We start from the raw sequence: 23,482 nt of genomic DNA, 5'->3' as shown, positions 1-23,482 counted from the left end.
TTTTTTGGTTGGTTTATTCAGATACATATTTCAAGGGTCTAACCTTTTGTTCTGGTTGTGCACAAACTGCATGAAAAGATACTTCATAGAGTTTTGAAGTTAATTGCAGAGTTTCTTCCTTCCTTGATGTAATACCCCAAAAGTAAATCGATTTTTTGAGTTTTATAATAGTTGGATTCTCATGTCTCTTTCTCTCTTACACTATCAATACTCTCCATATTCATTTATTTCTCTTTGATTCGGTGGATCTCCATCGAATTTGAATCAGGGTTATTATAGCATTTGAAAAAAAAATTAGTTTCTTTTTTCTTCTTTTTCTGGGTATGTCCTTGTAGTTGGATTTTTTTAATTAGTTCTCGTCTCCTCATCATAAGTATTGTTTTGAGACAAAGTACATTCATGGCCGGTCCTGAAATATCGGAGGTCCGAAGCGAGTTTTAAAAATGTGACCCTACACGAGTTTTACAAGAAAAAATTGTATATCGGAACCTTGTACGTTTTCTTTGCATATAATGTGAGGTTTAAACATGACAATTGTGTTTATAACTTGCAGTCTAAATCGGACGTTCTGATTCAGTTACTAAACAATCGGCTCGGGTTCGGGGGGAGCCCTCATCTGTCCTTAGTCGATCTTCCAATCAAGTGGTTCAACAAATTCGAAGCTCGGTTTGTGGCAATAGCTTGTTCTGTTTATTTTTCTTAACCAAAAAAAGAAATTAGAAAATGATTCTCTGATAAAAAAACTCAATGAAATTTTAGCCTTTTTTTTATGCTATGGTGATATTGTTGGTTGTGGTTTGATGATGGTTGTAGTGGTGGAAGTTTAGCAATGGTAGTGGTTGTGGTGTGGAGGTACGGTCGTAGAAGCTTAGTAATTGTGGTGTTGGTAGTGGAGGTACAACGATGGAGGTTTAGTAATCGTGGTGGTAGAGTATCAACCAAAATCATTTAAGAAAAGAATAATTTCATGGTTGTAGTCGTGGTGTTGAAGTTGAATAATGTGGTGGTGATAGAGGTACAATGGTAGAGGTTTGTGGTGGTGGTGGTAGTGGAGGTACATTGTGTAGGTTTAGTAATGGTGGTAGTGGTAAAAGTGTTGACTACATTAATTAAAAAAATAAGAAGAGAAAATGCTTATGCTTGAGATTGAGCACTGGGTTGTTTGGACTCTCTATCATGCCTTCTATCAATTGAGCTAACGTAGGCAACATGTTTATTTTGGTAATCTTTTTATAAAGATGAAATAAATTGGGCCCCCCTTCGATCTTTCTTTTAGCCTTCGCATGAAACCCTTTGGTCTTAGGGGCCCGAAGCGAGGCTTTGCCCGCTTGTACACCAGGGCCGACCCCGAGTACATTTTAGATGCTATGTTCTTGATTCTTGAATTGAGTATTGTCAGTTTATGTGGATCTTGAAGAACTTCAAGTTTTTGTAATTTTAAACGGAAGATTTTCTTTTTCCTTCTTTCGATAATTCACAAGGCTTAAATGTGGTGGATTCTCTTTTAATTTTTTTATTCTTCGTCATCTATCTAATTCTTTTTTTTTTTGCGTTATTTCTATGTACATTTGAAGGTTAGTAAGCGGATGTGCTTCTAATGATATTTGGAATCATTTTTTCACGTATGTTCATTTTCCATGTTCGTGAAGATATGATAGACCTACCTCTCAAAACAACTTCTTTCCTATAGGAAATATATATTCTTCTGAATTGTCTTTGTTTGATACAAATCAGCCCATTTACACATTTATGTTAGTATTTCATCTAACCGTGGTTCATATTCTCTGAGTTCTAATTTTTGAAAATGGACTATAAGAGTCATTATTGCAAGACATCGATACATAATGAATAAATAATACAAAGATACATCAAGATTTATGAATTGAATGGGGTATTATAACTAGCTTGTTTGATTTATGCTCTTAAAAGCTATTCTAAATTCTAATGGACTTAAAACCCAACTAATATTTTTTTTTTTGTTGAAAGGCGTTACATTAACTAAAAGAGTCTATTACAATAACCAATTAAGAAAACAACACTACAATAAGTAAAGAAGTACAAGAAAATAACAAAACTTAAGGAGTGCATAATAGAGCTTCGATTTGTAACACAGTCTTCGTTCTGTAGCTTGCGTGTCTGCCAGCTCTTCTTGAGAATGCTGTGATTTCTGGTCTTGAGAGTCCGTCTGGTTGATTTAAAGATGAAACTTGTGTAACACTTAAGATGGATTAAATATATATCCAAAATTTCGAGAAGAAACAGAGATGTATGCAAGATGGAATCAAAAGATGATTTCGGGTTATCCCGCTAGTATTCTCCATATAAAGAAACCATATCCGATCGAATTCTACGACGTAGAAACAGGTCAGACACCTGAAAAATGGGATCGCCGTCATAGCCCGAGTATAAATACTCAGCTAATCCGACAAACGATCGCAATAAAATTGCGAAAAGGGGTGGAAGTGAACATGTTACGGAATTAGGATTCAGAGTTAAATCTATAAAATCACCAAGAACTAATGTAATCAACGAAAATTGAGCTGGAAGATAAACAACATAAACTGCTTGACAAAGATGTAGATTAATGTGCGAAATAGATTTTCGACTAGGGTCGAAGGGAAAATTGAGATGAATGCTATTTAGTTCTAGTCTGATTGATCGGCATAAGAGTCCATCTATTGGACGATTAGTGTTCCTAACCTGTTTTCGGTTCAAAATGGGTGAAACTAGAATGGATATCCTATCAAACTGATCATAATTCGTTCGATAACATTGTATCACTATAGGCCGAGGAAAAGAACTCTAATCAAAGTTTTCGTGAAGGTACAACCTGACTGGTAGGCAGATAGATTCGAGGTCAGATTGAAAAATAGATGTACAAGGCTTTCTACCATGATTTTTGTTGTTCTTAGTTCTATCTAAGGAATGACTAAGGAAAGGTGAAGTGAAACTAGAAAGTATATTTTCCCCATGGATGAAGCATACCATATGACAGATTATCAGGATGAAAACAAGCTGAACACTGCTCATGGTTAAGGGAGCATGCAGCAACGTACGGAAACTCGATATAATTATGTATAAATCCAAACCAGAGAATAAGGATAATTAGAGGAGTTTTGATATGCTTCCATGTTATGGATTCGGTTAATGTCTTGGCTGTGATTAAGCCTCACTAAACCGATTTCTCGACTGTTGTTGAAGAACAAAAAACCGATTATGGAGCTTGATGACTTGAACCAGTCTTCTGCAACTCTCTTTATTGGACAATGAACTTTTTTATCCCTTTACCTTTTGGTTCACTATTAGTGGATCTTCTGATGTTTTCAAGTATTGCTCTAATCTAACTTGCTAAGGAGGGGAGAACAGAAAGGCAAAAGATCCCCAAACCTCTTCAAGTTAAAATCGCCTAGTAGTGAAACCCTAGATCTGCTAGCTAAATTGATGGTGTTAGGGGATAAATTGTTGCTGATTTTTCTTTGCTTGATTTTGAGTTGGCTTTAAGTTGAGAAATCAGGAGGATATCTGGGTGATTGTTATGGTTTGGTTGTGAAGATTTATTGTTTGTGTTTTGGGGTATAACTTGTTGTTTTTCAGAGTATAAGTTTTGAAATATGTATTTGTGGGTGAAGAGGAAGGGATTACTAATGGTGCATGTCGGATCCGATGGTTTTTAGGATAGGTGTCGCGTAGAAATTAATGGTAGAAGTGGGTTTAGGGTTAGTTTTGGGGAAGAAATGAGAGGGGGAACTTTTCGCCAGCTTACGTCAAGCGGAAGCTTCTCTCTCATAAAAACCCTCAGATTGGTCTTTTGACCTTTTTCACTTTCCCAACTAATCTACCTCTTTGTCATTGTTTGTGTTTTTTTAGAAATGATTTACTTCGGGGTGGGATTTTGGCTCGTGGTCCGGTACCCGTATACGCCCGCTCGCGTTCGAACGGTCGTGGACGCCTGATGACCGAGCCGGTCAAAACCCGCTTGTTTGTTATATGTTTAGTGGGCGTACGCGGGCAAGGGGGCCTAACCAGTGTACCCCCCGAGATCGTCTGTTTGCCCCCTCCGCAGTACCTTCCCATAATAAATATGAACCATTAAATGTTTAGGGTAAGATGGTAGTGTTAGATAAGATTAGGCTTTGACATATAACCCTCAAAATCTGAATAAGCCTAATCCTTTTCTTTTTTGTTCTCTTCGACTCTCCCCACTCATGTCTCTTCTGATTCTCAAAGGCGAAATCCTCATCCTTGATCATAATCGATGCTTTCCTTTCTTTTGATTTTTCTCTGAGAAGTTTCTTTCTAATTGGCGATTTTTTACCTCAGGTGTTTATAAGTTGTTATTATCCGATGCCGACTAGAAAAATGTACACGGACGAACTTTTTTAGAGAAAAATCGAAACACCCGTCTGTTTTGTCCAGTTGTCCGAATGGACAAGTTTGAATTGTGTTTGTTCAGCCCGGACCGGATGGGTAGTCGCCACGTGAACGGCCCCGTCCAGGCCGATTCCCACCCTTAGATTTACCATTCTTAGCAAGAGAAGAAAAAATTATTTTTGCAATATTCATTTTCCTAATGTGATGTACATTTATTTTGTCTAATGGATCACATGATAATAATTCTTACAGGGACGAAAGTATTTTATAAACTAAAAAAATGTGCAAGTTTTCCCCTTGTTAACATTTTTACGATCTTCTCCTCCATTTCCACCACTTGTTCTCGTTTTTCTTCAACTGTCTTAACCAGAGTTTCTAGAGAGAGAAAGAACTGTTCTTAGAATTATCAATGGCCACAGCGACGAGATATTGGGTGGTCTCTCTTCCCGTTCAATCATCAGCATCATCTCTATGGAGTCGTGTACAAGAATCTGTCTCCAAACAATCATTTGACACACCTCTCTATAGGGTAAATCCAAATCCAAATCTCATCCTCTTTAACTTGTATTATTCAATCAGATCTGAATTTTAATTCCTAAATCTTTTTATTCTTCTTTAATTCTTTCAGTTCAATACGCCTGATCTACGTGTAGGAACTTTAGATTCTCTTCTTTCTCTTAGTGATGATCTAACAAAGGTAAGAAAATTTCGATATTCAAACTAGAATTTGGTCAATTTTTTGTTTGTTAGGTTTTCATTGTTTTGATAAATTTTTGTAGTCAAACAATTTCGTTGAAGGAGTTTCACATAAGATAAGACGTCAGATTGAGGAATTAGAGAGGCTTTCAGGAGTTGAAAGTACTGGATTGACTGTTGATGGAGTTCCAGTTGATTCTTACCTTACTAGGTAATGACATTTAGTATAATCTTATTGTTTGGTCTTTTAGGAGGAGGGTAGAGCTGATTTTGATTTTGTGGTTTTCAAATTTGATAGATTTGCTTGGGATGAAGCGAAATACCCAACTATGTCACCTCTCAGGGAGATTGTGGATGGGATTCATGTTCAAGTGGCCAAAATTGAGGATGATCTTAAGGTAATGGCTCTTTTGTTGTTTATAGTCATTTGGGCAATACCTTTTTCATCTCTCTAGCTGTAACATTTGTGTTGTTTTGATTACGGATAGTATTTAAAAAGATTAAGTTTGAGAAGTTCTTCAGATAAGCTTGTTGAAGTATTAGCGAAGGAAATTTTATTGATGTATGCATGACCTAACAGTTTTTGGAGTTTCATGACTCGACATTGTTTCCTACTTCCTGTCATTTTGAAAAGGGAGATGGTTAAAAATTGAATATGTGAAATATGAGATTGTTCTCTTACAGATAAGAATTATGTGGACAAGTAACAAGTTTTATCTACGTCAATAGATTGCTTGCCTCTCTTTAACTGGTATACAAAATAAGTGATCAATTTTACTTGTCAATTTGGAATCCCCTACGCCCTCGCTGACTAGCTTGGCTTTGATTTATTATGCTTTGCTAGTAGCAATTGAGGTGGTTAGTTGATTAAAAATATGTTGATGATCTAGATGCCTCAGAATGGGGTTTAAGTTTAGGTAGATAGGATAGGGCTGGGTAGTGGATCTAGAAAGTATGAAATTTGCCCTTGTGTATTCCACGTTGAGTCCATATCTCAGTGTCACAGTTCAACACCTATTAAATTTTCAACTTACTGAGTCATAACTCATAATTTTAGAATATGATAGGCTATGATCATCATCAAGGTCGGTAGGCACAAAAGCGTAAAGCCTAAATGTTTGCCAACTTTTCTAGAATTATATGCTCTTCCTAGACCCTGTTGGTTTAAGATGATTGTGCGCATTATAGTCCCTTTCAACTGGTTCATCCCCCGTAGTTTTTAAAAAACCTCTCAACTTCATGGATGAGGCCTTTTGCTCCATCTTTGGAATTTGAGGGTTCAGACTCACTGGCCGGCCGCTGCCTGAACTCCCATGAGGTTGCAAGCAACGCCATGGAAGTGCAGCTCGAGCTTAACTTAACTGAATTGGGTGTGCTCTATTTGATTTTTAATCCTTTTTGCTTAAGTGTGGAATGTGCATCATACACATCACACGCAAGAATCATTTCAACTTTGCAATATTGTATGGTGAAGAACCACATTTATACAACCGCTTGGCCTTCCAAAAAAAAAGGGATCACTGGAATGGTTGAGGATGAACTGTTGCTGTTGTGTCTACGTTCTTGTTAGGATATTGTTACCTGGGATCTAGCTATTCTTATACGGCATAATTTTAGAGCTGGCATATATATTTAAATATATTCCTCTACATGGACTCATTATTGGTTATCATTCATAGCTGGACTGAATTGGAGGCTTATTGTCTAACCTGACTTTTTCCTGCCTAATTTTTGACAGATTCGTGTTGCTGAGTACAACAACGTGCGAAGTCAACTTAATGCAATTAATAGAAAGCAAAGTGGAAGGTATGAGCCACTCGTTGTCAAACATAATCCATCTGGGATTCGATTGATGGAATTTTCGTTTTGTAGTTCTATAATCATATGTATAATGCGTCTGCTTTTGACCTTTTCCCCTTGGGTATGTATTAAAGTATATCAGTATTTTTCAAATACTTTTTCGCTGATTTAGCTCCTGTATGTTACAGCTTGGCTGTCCGAGATCTCTCCAACTTAGTGAAGCCAGAGGATCTTGTTGTTTCAGAACATCTAGTTACGCTCCTTGCAGTGGTTTCCAAGTATTCACAAAAGGAGTGGTTATCAAGCTATGAAACATTAACTTCCTATGTGGTAACTTCTTTGTTTCATAGTTTCATCTCATGCTAAATATTTTCTGGATTTGTATTGCACCAGGGTCATTGCTAAGTTGTAGAACGAATGACCAGTCACCTTAAATTGTAGAACCTGTCTAATTTACATATTTTCAGAATAGTTTCGTGCATATATATATATATATATATATATTCACCTTCTGAGTTAGTTAAACTAAATGATGTTTTTGGTTTTGGCTAATTTTTCTGATGTATTTTCTACTGTTACCCGTTCAGGTCCCCAGATCCTCGAAGAAGTTGCATGAGGATAACGAATATGCTCTTTTCACTGTAACGCTCTTTGGTCGTGTTGCCGACAACTTCAAAACAAGTGCTCGTGAGAAAGGATTTCAGGTGCGCTTGCGATTTGCTTTTACTCACTCATTTGAAGTTTAAATGGTTGTTGATGAAGCCACTTCATTCAATAGCTTACCTCTTATGCTTGAATAGAAATATAGAATGCCATTGCACTTAATTTGGCCCCGTCAGTGGAGGAGGTTTTTTTTTTTCCTAGTTGGTCTCGTCTTCATATGTTCTTAAATATTTTCCTGGTATTTTTATTTTCAGATTCGTGATTTTGAATATAGTTCAGAAGCACAAGAAAGCCGAAAAAGTGAGTTGGAAAGATTGGTGCAAGACCAGGAAAACTTGCGAAGCTCACTTCTGCAGTGGTGTTATACTAGTTACGGAGAGGTTTGTCTTCCTTTTCGTCTCCTTTCCCTTGTTTTGAGTATTCTCATTGTATTTAGAAACCAACTAGCAAGCTTGCTCTATGGTATAGCTAGAAGAGGATGGTGGAATGATTTTAATTTATCCATTTATTCACCTGAGACAATGTATATAATGAAAAACAGGAGAAACTAAAGATGAATAAACAAGGCTAAAAACAGAAGTAGAATACGAGGACAACAAATGGAATTTGAAAGAGTAGACAGGAAGAATGATTGAATTTTAATTTAAAAAGAAGAAAATCATTATCCTGTTTAGCTTAATAATTGAATTGCCATTGTTAGAAGTTAGTACCATTGACAACTAAACTTGAAACTCTAGGTGTGATGAACTGTTTCAACCAAATCGTGGCAAGGACCTAGGCAATTCTTACTAGCAATAGCAAATTGGGACGAGAGGGCATTTTGCGGTACGGTTGCATTATGTGGTTTATGGTGTGGGAAGGTCTCAATGATCGAAAAGAACACTAGAAAGTGAACGATTAGGAACCCAAACTGGACAAAGTCATGAAATCGGCCAAGCAGAGCAAGTCTTGGAAGTTTTTCTCTTTCAGTTTTTATCCCACAAATTTATTACGATTTCTTCAACTATCAATGTTGCATATACAGTCGGTAAATGGCACATCATGTTATCATTTCTTATTGTTTGGTTTTATTTACTTTTATATATTTAACCTGCAGGTATTCAGTTCTTGGATGCACTTCTGTGCTGTCCGTGTTTTTGCTGAGAGCATTCTAAGATATGGATTGCCGCCTTCTTTCTTGGTAGGCAAAACTTTCTAACCTTCTATAACTAAAGTTTTGACCAATATCTGAGATGTGGAGTTGAATTCAGGCTGCAGTATTAGCTCCTTCGACAAAAGGCGAGAAAAAAGTACGATCCATCCTTGAAGGGTTGTGTGACGGTCGAAACAGGTATGAAAGAATCATAATGTATCTTCTTTTACCACTGCATCAGCTATTGTCTTACTCCTAACAAAGACAGCCAAGAGAACGGCGTCAAACACGAAAAAAACACAATAAAGAATGGCTGACATTCCCATAATTACTAGGATGACACTCGACATGATACGAGCTATGGATTTAGAATTAATAAACCTGAAATTCGTGTCCGAAGTTTAGAATTGGACCACTTCTCCTACCCAATTTCACCAGATACTCGACCCCCACACCTTGTGTTTCGCATACCTGTTTCCCCATAATGTTTGTGGGTACTTCAGCCCATTTTCATCTTCAGCCTTAGTTAACCCATTTTTATCTTTTTTTGCAAAAGATTTAGGAGTAACTAATTGAGTACTATTACAGAATTTCCAGTTAACTAGCCAAGTTTTAAGTTTTGTGGAGATAGAATGTTTGAAGGGTAAATTTTTGTATTCAATGCCCACCGAAGATAATACTTGTCGTGGAAAATAGTCCCAGATATTTGCTACCCAAAGTAGAACACTGACGAGGCATACCCCTAGTGTGCTGCATACTTAAGCGGTTAGGGTACCTAACAGATCCCATCATGTTATCCCAGATGTCCTCCATAGACATACCTTACTCAAACTATCACTTGAATCATTTTGTTTTTGTACTTGTCGAAGTTCTTACTTGGGTTTTCCTTAACTTTATCGTCAACAATATTTAATTTATGTGAATTGCGTGCTATAACCTTGCAGATGCATTATGTCTGCTTGATTTTGTCTGAGTTTAGAGTCTATGTTCTTGTTCTTGATGATTTCATATTTTTACAGTAACTACTGGAAATCAGATGATGAAGTTGGAGGAGGAATGGCTGGTCTAGGAGGAGACGCCGATACTCATCCATATGTTTCCTTTACCATCAATTTCATTTGATTTAGGTCGACTTCCCTATCTCCCTATTGTTTGGATATCGGTTTTAGAGGAGTATGTATCTTAAACCTGCAATAAATGGGAAATAAAATACTGTATATTAGAGTAAATTATTACCCAATTCTTTTTCCAAAAAATCTGTTGATTGTTATGAGGCTTGTATTCCGATATCATACTCAATTTTTTTAACGTCTTGATCTTAATATTATCAGACATCATGATTTTCGATCTATCCAGTCTTATATATTTGTTAGAATTTGTTTGAGTCTTCTTTTGTTGGATTCATGAATATTAATTTTGTCAAAAATATTTCAACTACTACATTGGTTTTAAGTTTCTATGGTGGAAAGAACATCTTGGGCTAAAGAGTAGAAAAAGCACTGGCTGAGGTTCAGTCTAAACTCTAAATCCACTCTCTCAGATTTTGGATCCATTTCAATCGAGCAAACAAAAAGCGCATAAGCTTCTTTTCCTTTTGAGGGCCACAGAAATGTACCATTTGCTCGAAAGAATGGGATTTTCTCCTCTGTTAGAGAAGAAGAATGTCGAAATGTGTATTAGGATTTGAAATTTCAAATGTGATTTTGAAAAAAACATGTTCTATCTTAAACATAAATGTCATTTAAAGGTGCTCAAAGTTTCGAATAGGATCATTTAAGTTAACTATAATTAACTCATATTATGATAGAAATAAACATAATCAAAACCAAAACAGCCAACACAAACAGAACATCTTCATAAAATCCCCGACGAAATTCAACCATCCTCAGTCATCCACCACCACCACCACTTTGCCATCAAGATCGACATGAAAAACTACTGAATTACCTTCCTCAACTTCTCCGGTAAGCATTTTGTCAGCCAAGTTATCCTGAAGTAGTCTCACGATCGTTCTCCTCAATGCTCTAGCTCCATAATTAGGGGAATAACCTTCATTAACTACCAGTTCTTTGAACTGGTTTGTCACTTCGATTGTAATATCCTTTTCTTTCAGTCTATCAGAAACTTCTTCTATCATAATATCAACTATCTTTCTCACATTATCTTTACTTAGATGTTTAAAAAACACTATCTCATCCAATCTGTTGAGGAATTCAGGCTTAAATAATTTCTTCAGTTCTTCACCCACTTTCATCTTCATTTGGTTAAACACATATGAAGTTTCTTGTTTCTCAATTATCTCATTACCGATATTCGATGTAAATATTATTATAGTGTTCTTGAAATCGATAGTCCGTCCCTTACCATCGGTTAGTCGTCCCTCGTCCAACATCTGAAGGAAGATATTGAAGACACCTTTGTGAGCCTTTTCAATCTCGTCGAAGAGAACTATCGAATGTGGTCGACGACGAATGGCCTCTGTTAGTTGCCCACCCTCATCAGAGCCCACGTATCCAGGAGGAGATCCGACAAGCTTCGCTACGGTATGTTGATCATAGAATTCACTCATATCGATCCTTACCATTGCTTCTTTAGATCCAAAACACTCAACTGCCAATACCTTGGCTAGTTCAGTCTTTCCTACACCAGTTGGTCCAGTAAATAAGAAGGTTCCAATTGGATTATTCGGGTCATTTAGGCCTAAACGGGCACGACGAATGGCCCGTGCAACATCTTTCACAGCTTCATTCTGACCAACAATTCTCGAAAGTAGTATCTGCTCAATATTACGGAGACGTTCAGATTCTTTGCTAGTGATTTTCTCTACAGGAATTCCTGTCCAAGTAGAAACGATACATCGAATTTCATCTTCTGTCACATATACAACATCCTTAGAACCTTCTTCTCGGCGAAGATTAGCCCGAGAACCAGCTTCATCAATCAAATCAATGGCCTTATCAGGCAGAAATCTATCACTACTCAATATAAAAACTTCAATTAGTATATAACAGAAGAAACAAAGGGTTCAAAAATTTTGGCTTCAATTTATGGTAGAACGGTACATACCTTATGTACCTATCCGATAAATGAACAGCAGCAGAAAGAGCATCATCTGTGTACTGTACATTGTGGAAGATCTCATAGCGATTATGTATTCCATTCAAGATCTCTATTGCTTCATCCACTGAGGGTTCGTCGACTTTCACTTGTTGAAATCGTCTTTCTAATGCCGAGTCTGCTTCAATATATTTCTTGTATTCGGCTAGTGTAGTAGCACCAATGCACTAAAACATATAGAACAAACTTATATGCATGCAATTTCCACATACATATACAAATATATATATATATATATATATATAGGTGTGTGTGTGTGTAACGCGTACCCGGAGTTTGCCCCGAGCAAGGGGAGGCTTCAAAATATTTGCAGCATCAAGAGCACCACTTCCTCCTCCAGCTCCAATTAGTGTATGAACTTCATCAATGAAGATAATTACATTACCTTCACATTTCTTTACCTCATCAACAATTTCTATTAATCTTTCTTCAAAGTCTCCTTGATGTTTGGTTCCAGCAATTAGACGTCCCGTATCAATAGATATAATTTCTTTTCCTCTAAGTTTCATGGGTATATCACCATTAACAATATCAATTGCTAATCCTTCAACTATTACTGTCTTACCCACACCAGGATCTCCTATTAAACATGGGTTATTCTTTCTTCTCTTGCATAATATTTGTATCACTCTTTGTCGCTCTAGTTTTCTTCCTATTGTTGGATCCAATTTACCCTGAAAAAAAAAAGACAGACCAATATATTAGACAAACTTAAACAAAAACAAATTAACAATAATGTAGTAGATTTAGTTAGGTTACCTCTTTGGCAAGGGTGGTTAAATTAGTGCCATATTTTTCTAGTGTTACTAGATTATTGGTTTTTGGTTCAAGTTTTTCCATGGTTTTGGTTTGAGTTCTTTTTCTTTTTAATACTCTATATAGTAAAACCTTTTCTATTTGGGGTGTGAGGAAATTGTAGAGTGAGTGAAACCCTTTTATATGAGAATTCAGACCTCTTGAAGTATTAAAAGTGTATTTATGTTTATGTAATCAGTGTGTGGGAACTCAAGGTTAGTAATGGGAGAACTGGAAAGGCACTACTCATTCCTATTCCATATAACTAGAAAATAGCACACTCTCTCTCTCTCTCTTTCTCTCTCTCTCTCTCTCTCTATGAGATTTAATGCACAGTTATCAAAGAGTTTCAAAAATGAGAAGCTCTTTCAAAGAGATAGTCATGTACAGGTTGATATTGATACTATTAACTAACACTAGGGAGCTCTGGATATAAGCAAGGGGATGATAGAGTGCTCAGCTCACGTGGAATCACTAAAAGACAAGGTTTGACTACGGTGGGGACCGCTTTTGTTTCTGAATGAAGAAATATGCCACCCTCTAAGTACCAATTTCTAAGTCACTCTATCATTTCCCATAAGCATGAAGTACATTATTTAGTGGAGAAATTCATGTGTGATCAGTCAACCAAAGTGAGTTTCACGAGTTTACAATTAATTTCTGTTGCTTAGAATTTGAAGAGATACGAGCTCGTACTTCATCTTTGACCTAACCAAGTCGAGTTTCTAACATGATTTTTTGTGTAACTTCCAGTGGATATAGGTTGTTTACATTTCTTATGTGTTAGCAAGCTGCATTAAGTTATTAAAAGAACTATTGATACAACAATTTGACGATGATTCACTTGGTGTGGTTTCGATTGCTCCAAAAAGAAATTTTAGAACTACAAAAAAAACAGTAAATACGAATGAGCCGGTGGAGTTTCATATGATGGAACCCACACCCTGGTGGAGTGATGGAGTCCCAAGGAATGAGACTCCTCGATCCGGGCAGGTGCAGTTCCATAGAATGGGACTTTTTGGCGGGACTGGGTGGAGTCCCATCCCAAGGGATTCCTCGCCCAGGTCGGACCATGTAGGTTTTCCTAGCACCTGTTATCCAGAACCTTACAATATCTTGACTCTCCGCTACATGGACAAAGACTTGCATCTTTATTTTTCTACTCGATTCTTCTGATCAAGTCCAATGATCTCAGTGTGTAATCAGTTGTAGGATCCAATCGTTGTTAGTCGCATATCCAGCAATTGACCTACATGATCGTAATTGATATCTAGCTCAATGTTCCTGACTGGACTTAATGATCTTCATCACATTCTCCTTCCGACTATGTATTGTCATTTTCATTCGAAGGACACACCCTTCGCCACATATAGATGAAAACCAAGTAGCTAGACTAAACGAAAGGGTCCTAGTGTTTATAATCTTCTTAAGTTTTTGAGACAAATGAAGTGTTTGAAAGTGGGGAAGTATCTTGTAACATGGATGTAAAGGAATTGGTGGAAAACACAAGTTCGTCGTTTGTGTAAGCAATTCAAGCAACTCCTTCAATGGTTAGAAAATCCTGACTAAAACGTAGTTGTGAGTGGAGTCGTTCCTCGACCCAAATGCTTTAGTTTCTGAAATTGCGAGACCATAATAGTCGAATAGGTTGCCAACAGAAAATGTCTACGATTTTGTGGTATTTTGTCTATGATCAAAGTTATACATACAAGTAAATATTTTACAATAGACAAATAACACATGAATTAAAAGTTTACGCTTCTTGATCTACATCTTTGTCTTCCTAATTGTTTTCGGTTTCTCACCTGCCAAATGAGTACCGACGAACAAAAAACAAAATAGAAAACATCTTTCTGATTTAGTCCATATAAAGTAGATATACGTGTTACCAAAGAAACCCAGAGAGATTTTCTATCAGCAAGATGAGTATCAATGTTGAAACATTAAAGAAAGATCGAATTTTCGGATTTAATTCAAACAATGCCGGTTATCGTCTCTTATCAACGGATAACCTAGAGTCCCCCATGTGAAAAATTGCACGAAATTTTCCGTTAGTAGGATCGAAACAAGTAGAAAAACTTGACCATATAGAATTTCACAAACAAACACATACTCTATAGGGAAAAGAACAAGGTCTCACATTTTACATTTCCACTAAAAAAGTGGAGGGAAGCACACGACTAAAACTCTACTCTACTAGTACGAGTCTACCAAAATAACAACTTTAGAAATTTCAACATCTCTTCTTCTAAAATACACAAAAAAGGGAATTTGGACAAAAAAGAAACAGAGAGAAAATGGATCAGAACAACGAAAAAGAAAATTCTGTAATCATCACTCCTACTCAACAACACACCAATAATCAGGTATTACAACTTAAACCTAATTTCATCAATCAAACCAGATCAATCGATCTCATTCTCTTTAATTTTTCTTTCTTTTTAGCAGGAACCAGATCAGGAAGATAAAGATCTTAATCTTTCTGTTAGTTCTCGTGTGAGTTTCTTTGACTTTCTCTCTCTAGATGAAGAGGTGTTTTTAGTGAGAGATCTGTATTTGTTGAAAAGGTATTGTGTTTATTGACGAATGAATGAATGGATTTCAGGTGTTATACCTGTTGGGAGATATAACGGCTAGTCCTGGATATCGTTTTGCTCAATGGCTCGACTCTGTTCGTAAAAGAAGTCGGAAATATCATTCTTCTGTCTCTAAGAATCTCCCTGGAAATCTCGATAAAATGCTAATTAGGTTTGTTTAAAATTCATTTTATTTCTGTTTTAATGATTAGAGTTGTTCTTTAGTACTAAAATATTAAATTAAAAAATTTCCATCTTTAGTGTGTGGTTTGTGAATTTCTTGATTTACTTGGATGAACCTGAAGTTAAATGATTTGTTAGTATTAATATTTGATTAGTGTTAGAAAATTTAAAGTTTAGTGGATAAAATATATGCCATGTTTGTATTCTTTAGTTCCAATTGATTCTGTGGATAGGAAACTTAATACAATTGATAAGATTTTACTTCGATTTCATTTAGTGAGTTTTGTAATGAAATAGAAAGATGTTTTTTGTTGAATGGGTTGTTGAAAGATTTAGGTTTTGGATGAGGAAAACCATATACTACCTCCATATTTATTTATACTAGAAGAGAATTACAATGGATGGAAAGAAATAACGTAAACATAGAAATAATCCTAATTCTAGTGTATCCATATTATGGAGATATATATTAGAATATTTCCTTGGTTGTATCTTGGGTAGGAATACTTGACTTAAGTACCACTTTTACCCTTATTAGTTGTGTTTTGATGGAGAATCACATTTAGTTAATTCGAGTAAAGGACGAGTCTGTTCTTTCTCTTCTTAGATTTTCCTTATTTAGATGTTTCGTTCAAAAGAGAAATGGATGAAAGGTAGTTGCTTAGAATCAGAAGTTCTTCAGAAAGAGAAGCGGAACAGCTGTGATGACTATCTCTAAACTCCAGAAAATCGACGGACCGTGCCTAAATTAGTCCATACTATTTCTTTGTTATATCTTCCATGAAAGTTAACTTCCATAGTTCATTTTCCGGGAAACCCCATTAAGCACTACTAGGAAATTAGGAATTTCAGAGGAAAAGGTCACTAGGTTCATTTCGAGCAAAAATAAAACATGTAACGGCAGATACTGCATTTTATACGATTGTATTTTGTAAGCTGGTAAATCATTAAAACTCAAATTATGTTTTGTCTTGATGATATTGCTAAATATTGTGTCAAGCTGTATAAATCTGAAAGGAATCTTTTACTGCATGCTTTCTTTATGAACGTACATGATTTTCAAGAACAGCTGATTACACTTGTCTAGTAGCTCAGTAGTTATCTCATCCTGAAAGCTACTTTATTATTTATGTGAGAATAATGCTGGAAATGTTGGATGAGAGAGTATGCCCTTCTTTTAGCAACATATCCATGTTAAGTCGTTTACATCACGATCTTCTCAATGTAGTGCAGGAGATTCAACTGGAGAGTCAAAAAGCTCGCAGCAGTTAGAGCCAGTACCGGAGATCAGTTTGTGGGACAGACTTGGTAAAGCTACTATGTTGGACATTGAATCCACTGACTTCTCTTGGAATATGCTGTCTTCACTACATCGTACTGAGCAAAGTAGTAGTACTGAGCATTCAGAGGATGAAATGAATAAAGCTCTAGAAGTATGCTGCCTTTTTGGGTTGAGAAGTTTGAAATCTAATATAGCTTTTTCTTATCTGTCCTTTTCCCTTTGGTAATTCAGATTAGACTAAAATGAAATTCAACTCAACTTTTCAGACCATTTATCCAATAACAAATTGAAATGCTTATTATTTCATTCACTCAGATTTCACATCTGAGTTCTAAGAAAAGGGAGACCATATTCAATTATTTTCTTGGGATATAAATTCTCTAAGTAATTGATCCATATTATTTATTCTTTCCGGTTCTTACTTCTTTGACCTGTGGCATTTTGTTTGGGGATACAGGTCACAGTAAATTCTGGTGGAGTTGTTTTCTTTGCCTTATTCAACAATTCTATCAAAAATGAACCACTCCAACCGGAATCTGCCGCAGTTATCAAAATTTCCTCTTCAAGGATGGCCACACAGTCAGAAAGGCTAGGTTATGAATTTGCAAGACTGCTAGGAGTTCAAGCACCACAAGTTGTGTCTTATACTCTTATTATTTCAGCTATCCCTTGTACTTCCTTTACTTTGTTGAAGTTTGAATCTAACTTTAAAAAATATATCGTACAATTGCAGGCTAGAGTGGTACATAATTCCAGCACCGAATGGCAACAGATAAAAATCGCTGCAGAAAAAGCAAGAGGTGCAGCCATTTTGGTGGGAGATGATGCTGGTGACATGACATGTTCAGAGCTTTTGGAGGCTCTTGAATTGAGCAGATGCCTTTTCCTGATGAAGTACAAACCTAACTTAATCTTATTCTGAATGAGGTGTTGTTTAATAATATATCGACAAATTACTTCTACATTTTCACGTCCTTCCATTTAGTGTGTTCACAGAAGATGTAAGATGTGAGAAAGAGACCACACAACCAATAAGCATCAACAAAGAATTCCACATAATATTTCTGGCCTTATTTCTTGGACCCTACAAATATCCCAAAGACATTCTTATCCAATGGTGCAGCCTCCTACATGTACACCTTATGCTTCAAGCACTGCATTTATCCTTTTTAGTAGATAGAATCACAAGAAGCTACTGTTTCTAGGGACTGATAAATGGTTTGTATCACATGCACTAATGTTCATCTCATTTAGGACACAAGCCCATGTCGGTCTGTTTGCATAGGTAAGATCTTATTGTCAAGCTGACATGAAGAACCTTTAGTATCTGAGTGACTGAGTCTAAATGTAGGTGAGTCGCTTCCATATACTTAACTTTGTTTTGTCGTTTTTACAGTTACGTTCATGGGTCTCTGCTCCTAGAAAGTTCGAGTGCTTTCAATTCACAGGAAGCTTCGTTAAAGACAGCCGCAGCCTTTGGTCGGATCCTTATGTTAGACCTCGTAATTAGGAACGAAGATAGACTTCCTTGCCCTGCGCTTAGATGGCGAGGAAATTCTGCAAATCTCCTTTATTCTGCCAAAGCAATCTCTGAAGACGCGGATATACAGGATGAAGCATTTGACTCTGCAACTAGAAGGTATGAACCGAGGGTGAGTGAGAGCCTCCAAAAAGAGAGAAGAGCCAGCTTAGTCGATGGTAGATTAAATGCATGTGATCCTGAAATTATATCTCAGAGCTCAGATGTTTCTTACCTACTATTGCCTAAATCCACCAACTGGAGCTCAAAGGAACAGAAACAGAACGAATCAAAAAATGGTGATTTTGATGTCGTTGCTATAGACTCTGGCGTTCCTCGCCGCCCTCCAGCTGGGAAGCGTGGAAATGACAATGCTAATTATCCGAAGCTAGTTGAACTTCTTCTCAATAGTTCTGACTATTCATCAAGCCTCCTACATGACATTACGGGTGGAAAAGTAGGGTGCCCTTTATCAGAGGAGGCCAGTGAGCAGACTGGTTTTAGTTCAACGGATACTGAAGCACTTGTAAGTGAGTTCCGTAGTGGGTTTCGTGCAGCTCTCAAGGACTTGCAAGGATTGCATATTTTCCTTCTTACACTATACCAAAAACTGGATAGCCTTTTAAGAATATTTTTGACAATTATCGATAAAAATTCAAACGGGGACTTAGATAAAGATGATTGTGCGGTTTCTGATCCATTATCTCAGGCCACTGGAGTTGGTGTTAATTGTTTATCACCTGTAAGTAAAGAACGGAGTAATGATACACATGCTGATTCAAGTGATATGGAATTCCAAAGATCAAATCCAAAGTTTTCATCACCTTCATGTCCCAAAGACAGCCCCGATTCAATATCTCCCATCTCAAGAGAGAATTGGCATGGGAAATACCATAAAGGTAGTGGTGATCATCTTCGTAACTTACGCCTGACCACAAAACTCCGTGATTTCAACAAATATACTAAGGTATGAGACATTCTTGAAGACATTTTACTTTGATTACGTCAATGCTTTAGTTGCATACTGTACCGCGTGAACTGTGAAACTCATATGCGCTCCCAGTTTCTAACAGCCCACGTGCTACTGAATAACTGTTCATGTTCTTGCATTTGGTAAGAGTTTATGGTTAACATGAGAGTATAGTTTTTCTGAGATTGATGTATAGGGCAGCATGACCTGGAATTTGTGGAACATATCTTTCTTTATATACGACAGTTTGCCGTTAAGATGTGATAATATTTCTTGTTATAGGATCTAGATTAGTGCGCCTAACACTTCAAAGTTCCGGTTGAATCACATTTCAGTTAGTAAGGAAATTAAGTTATTATACCGTGTACTATCTTTCATTGTGTTCTTTTTCTCCATATTAATTCAAACTTTTAAAAAAAACACCGTGTACTTTTGTCATTCTTATATGCAAAAAGGAATTTATTTACCACAAGGTCCGTAACAAGAAGGATTTTCATTTCAGGTTGATGGTGAACTACACAGAGAATTGGAACAATGGAATGAAATGCTTAGAACAGATGTAATCAAATTGTGTCAGGATAATAATTTCAATACGGGGTTTTTTGAAGGTAGTGAAAATAACGGTGTTGTTGATGCTTATGAATTGAAGGTAAGGATCTCTTCCATTTCTAGTACATCTTTTTGAGAGTATATGTCTTTGAGAAACAAAATAGAGGTTTATCATTTACAGGTCAGACTTGAACACATACTGGAGAGGATAGCCTTGATATCAGATGCTGCAAGTACAGAGAAACCGTCTTTTATTACTGCGAGCCTCTTCATTGGTGGGGCTCTGGCTGCAAGAGCACGATATACTCTTCAACAAATAGGCATCACGCATATAGTATGCTTGTGCTCCAATGAAATTGGACAGTCAGATTCTCAGTATCCTGACCTGTTTGAGTACAAGAATTTCTCGGTTGGTACTCGTTTTTCTCTATGAATTTGTACTTTTTAATCTCTTGTTAACTGAGAAAGGCCATCGTTAGGACTTCTTAGAATCCATTCCAATTTTTTCAGATTTTTGTCCTGTGTATAAGTATAACAGCCGGCTAATTCTTTTTTCAAAAGCTATTAAATCTGCCAAATGGCAAGAAAATCATAAAAAGATATAAGACCTAAATAAGGGCCAGAATCTTGATAACTACTTGCTTAGTCGTTTTCCTTCTACCATTTTATGTCTGCTTTAGTTGCTAAAGTTTCCTTCTGCCCCTATGTGCTCAGATATATGATAAAGAGGATACAAATATCAGTGATATATTTGAAGAATCTTCTGACTTCATCGAGAGGGTTGAACGCTCAGGCGGAAAGGTTCTAGTTCATTGTTTCGAAGGGAAAAGTAGAAGTGCTACAGTCGTTCTTGCGTACTTGATGCTAAAGAAGTAAGCAATTACAACCCCAACTTGATTTACTATAGCCATGTTTGGCACGCGGTAATGAATGCGATTAACAGGATCGCTTTCCTTAATGGAGTCACATACTCACATTTCGAGGGGGAATGCTATTCCTCTTCAGGGGGGAATCCCAAACTGGTAGGTTTGTGATTCCCCTTCGCTTGTCGTCAACTTAATAATCTACAGACATAATTCATATCTTCCAACCCTGTTCCTGACCAAAGCAAATAATATAATTAGGTATTGCGATTACCAGGAATCACACAATGAGATTGCTGTTCCTGGTAATCACATTCCTTTCCCGCGTGCCAAACATGGCCTAAGGGAAGTCTGTAATTGCATTCCTGCGGATTGTGTAGGATGTGGTGGAAAGGTTTTACGTGAAAAATAGGACAAAATCAATTTTATCTGAATCTTGTACTACATTACTTACCAATAATGTTGGGTCAACACAATTTATCTTGAAACTATTATGAACATGGGTCATCTGACAATTGCTTTTACTGTTTTCGAGATTCTAAGATGTACGACCTCATACAATGTGAAAAATGAATTATTACGTGACCCTATGTCAAATAATGTGATTTAAGCAAAGCGGAAGCTAAATAAACTTCAATAAATTGAAGGAAAACAGTAAAGAAAGCCAAAAGAAAATAAATGCACAAGAATTTAAAGAAGATAAATGTAAGGCAGCCAAGTTTTGATTATGATTCATGAGATGAAAAGAAAGTAAGAACATCAGTCCCTTTATAGGGAGGCAGGAGGCTAGTTGATAACTATTAAGGATTCCTGATTTAACTAAACTTATAATTAGGTATGTCATAATATAGAAATTCTGATCTTGGTTTATATCCTATATAACACAATAGGAAACTCCAAATAAGGTTTCGTTGTGCCATATCCTGATCCATGTTAGCTGGGCCCCTGTCATAATGTGTCTAAAATACTTTTTTTGTTGTTGAAATGTGTCTAAAATACTTACGTCAACTCAGCATGTCCATTACATATATATCTAGTGGTTGCAATTTGCAAACTTAATTGCTCTGGAAAATCAAGCGATTCATGGTTGTGCCCAAAATTTTGTGTTTGGACCTTGGCAGGCTTTCCTCGCTGACTTGCAGTCACCAAGTAGCACCTAGGGTATTGCCTCCGGAAATTGCTAAGACCAACTCCAACCCAAGAGTCATTTAGCTTTGTCACGCTTTTGAATATAAAAGTTCTGGGTTGGCACAATTTTGATTTGATACAGTTATGAACGCAGTAATCTGACCATTGCTTTGACTGATTTCAAGTTTTAAAGATGCATGTGCCGGTGAACTGTGAATAATTAGATGACAATGTGTTAAAATATGAGTCTGAAAATTTTGTGGCGACAGTCAACCTAGGCACCTAGCGTCCCCCTGACCTAAACGGTGATGCTTGTTAATCTTTTTGCACCTCTATTCTCTATATTTGCATATTTTTGATTGTTTAGTTCATTATAATTTAGTTTGAAATCAATGAACTTGAACTTTATGAACATAACACTCTTTGCCCATTGCAGGAAGTTCACATTGTTAGAAGCATGGAATACCCTAAAAAAGACCCATCGAAGGGCTCAACCCAATGACGGATTTGCTAAAACACTTCTGGATCTCGATGAAAAACTCCATGGGAAGATCTCAATGAAGTGGCAACAGAAGAGACCAAAGATGAAAGTATGCCCTGTGTGTGGGAAAAATGCAGGTCTAAGTAGTAGTTCATTGAAACTTCACTTGCAGAAATCACATAGAATGATCTCATCAGGGAGTGCAGATAATGCTCTTAAGACACATAGAATGCTTTCATCAGGAAGTGTTGATAGTGCCATGAATTTAGAAATACACAAGGTTTTGGATGCTATAAAAATAAGCAGAGGAGGAAGTGTCAGTCCGACTGAGAAACAATCTCAATCAATGCTCGATGGATTATTAGATTTGGATCAATGAAATCTTACTAATTTTACCAGAATCAATTTTGATAGCTATCTGATCTTCTGAACAAGAACTTGACGTCTAATAGAAACTTCAAAGATACTGAAGAGAAGCAAGGTATGCCGGTCGAAGAGAGATTGGTCGAATCCCAGGATCCTTGTACGTATGCAGGAAGGACGAAGAGCAGCTTTCTGTTGTAGTCATGTACCATTTTGTAAACTGATTTGTGCTTATTGCGTTTTTTTCCCTCTTGGAATCGGAATTTTGTTGTTTCTTTTATTATAATCATAAGATAATAGTCAATGATGAAAAAATTTCAGTGAAGTCCCTGTTTCAGAAATTTTATGCAGTTTAATTTCCTAAGAGGGCAAAGAAGAGACAATTCTGCCAACAACCTTTGATAGGAGTAGGGGTGAGCGATGGTCGGCCAAACCGACCAGACCGAACCAAATGGTTTTTAGGCCGAACCGAACAATGTTGAGCTCGGCTCGGCTGGAAAAACAATCAACCGATCATTGTTTGGTTAGACTTCGGCTTAAGTTTTTTGAAATTGCTAAAACCGAACCGACCGAACTACACATATATGCATTATATCTAATTATATATACATTATATAATACTATAAATAAATTATCATTTCTTAATATGGATCTACACATATATGCATTATATCTAATTATATATACATTATATAATACTATAAATGAATTATCATTACTTAATATGGATCGTAAACTAAGAAATAGATTTTTAGGTATTCAAATCTTTAATAGTTTAAAGAATGACATTGAATTCGAATTTTCATTCTTCTTGCTTTTGTTCACTATTTTTTTCTTATGTTTTATTTGGTTATGTGAGTTCGGCCGGATCGACCAACCGAACCAAGTCGAGTCGAACCGAACCGGATCCAAAGAAGTCAGTTGACGATTTGGTCGACAAGTGACCGTTGCTCACCCCCAGATAGGAGAGGTCATGACTCATGAAGTTGATTTC

At 36.6% G+C, this 23,482-nt stretch overlaps 3 protein-coding genes across 10 annotated transcripts; 2 read left to right on the top strand and 1 right to left on the bottom strand.

Annotated features, from left to right (window-relative positions):
- The first annotated feature begins 3,304 nt into the window (after positions 1-3,304).
- LOC147567360 (V-type proton ATPase subunit C-like) lies at positions 3,305-10,011 on the top strand. The gene is made up of 11 exons (XM_086653984.1): positions 3,305-4,900; positions 5,000-5,068; positions 5,151-5,278; positions 5,366-5,465; positions 6,806-6,873; positions 7,056-7,197; positions 7,455-7,571; positions 7,785-7,910; positions 8,627-8,710; positions 8,781-8,860; positions 9,682-10,011. The coding sequence occupies exons 1-11, from the start codon at positions 4,781-4,783 to the stop codon at positions 9,782-9,784; spliced, it is 1,137 nt and encodes a 378-aa protein (XP_086510110.1). The 5' UTR covers positions 3,305-4,780; the 3' UTR covers positions 9,785-10,011.
- A 268-nt stretch (positions 10,012-10,279) lies between these two features.
- On the bottom strand, positions 10,280-12,648 carry LOC147567359 (chaperone protein ClpC1, chloroplastic-like). Its single transcript, XM_086669350.1, has 4 exons — positions 12,539-12,648; positions 12,049-12,453; positions 11,729-11,946; positions 10,280-11,637 (listed from the first exon to the last, which is right to left on the bottom strand). The coding sequence occupies exons 1-4, from the start codon at positions 12,617-12,619 to the stop codon at positions 10,548-10,550; spliced, it is 1,794 nt and encodes a 597-aa protein (XP_086525476.1). The 5' UTR covers positions 12,620-12,648; the 3' UTR covers positions 10,280-10,547.
- Positions 12,649-14,690: 2,042 nt separating this feature from the next.
- LOC147567358 (dual specificity protein phosphatase family protein) lies at positions 14,691-22,813 on the top strand. Of its 8 annotated transcripts, none has more exons than XM_086653994.1 (11): positions 14,691-14,940; positions 15,020-15,070; positions 15,180-15,322; positions 16,567-16,766; positions 17,073-17,249; positions 17,349-17,509; positions 18,012-19,101; positions 19,607-19,753; positions 19,835-20,062; positions 20,368-20,525; positions 22,081-22,813. In XM_086653994.1, exons 4-11 carry the CDS (start codon positions 16,653-16,655, stop codon positions 22,502-22,504), a joined length of 2,499 nt encoding a protein of 832 aa, XP_086510120.1. In that variant the 5' UTR covers positions 14,691-14,940; positions 15,020-15,070; positions 15,180-15,322; positions 16,567-16,652; the 3' UTR covers positions 22,505-22,813. The 8 variants fall into 8 exon arrangements, with proteins under 8 accessions (XP_086510120.1, XP_086510116.1, XP_086510115.1 ...); XM_086653990.1 differs by having other exon boundaries at positions 17,073-17,252; XM_086653989.1 differs by having other exon boundaries at positions 14,693-14,940; positions 15,023-15,070; positions 16,562-16,766.
- Positions 22,814-23,482: the final 669 nt, after the last annotated feature.

Source organism: Eschscholzia californica, unplaced genomic scaffold (assembly GCF_041429995.1).
Source record: "Eschscholzia californica isolate CP2 unplaced genomic scaffold, dmEscCali1.0.p SCAF_1, whole genome shotgun sequence".
Classification (NCBI taxonomy): domain Eukaryota; kingdom Viridiplantae; phylum Streptophyta; class Magnoliopsida; order Ranunculales; family Papaveraceae; genus Eschscholzia; species Eschscholzia californica.
Note: the sequence above shows the minus strand (reverse complement) of the source record. Positions and strands in the feature narration are given on the sequence as shown.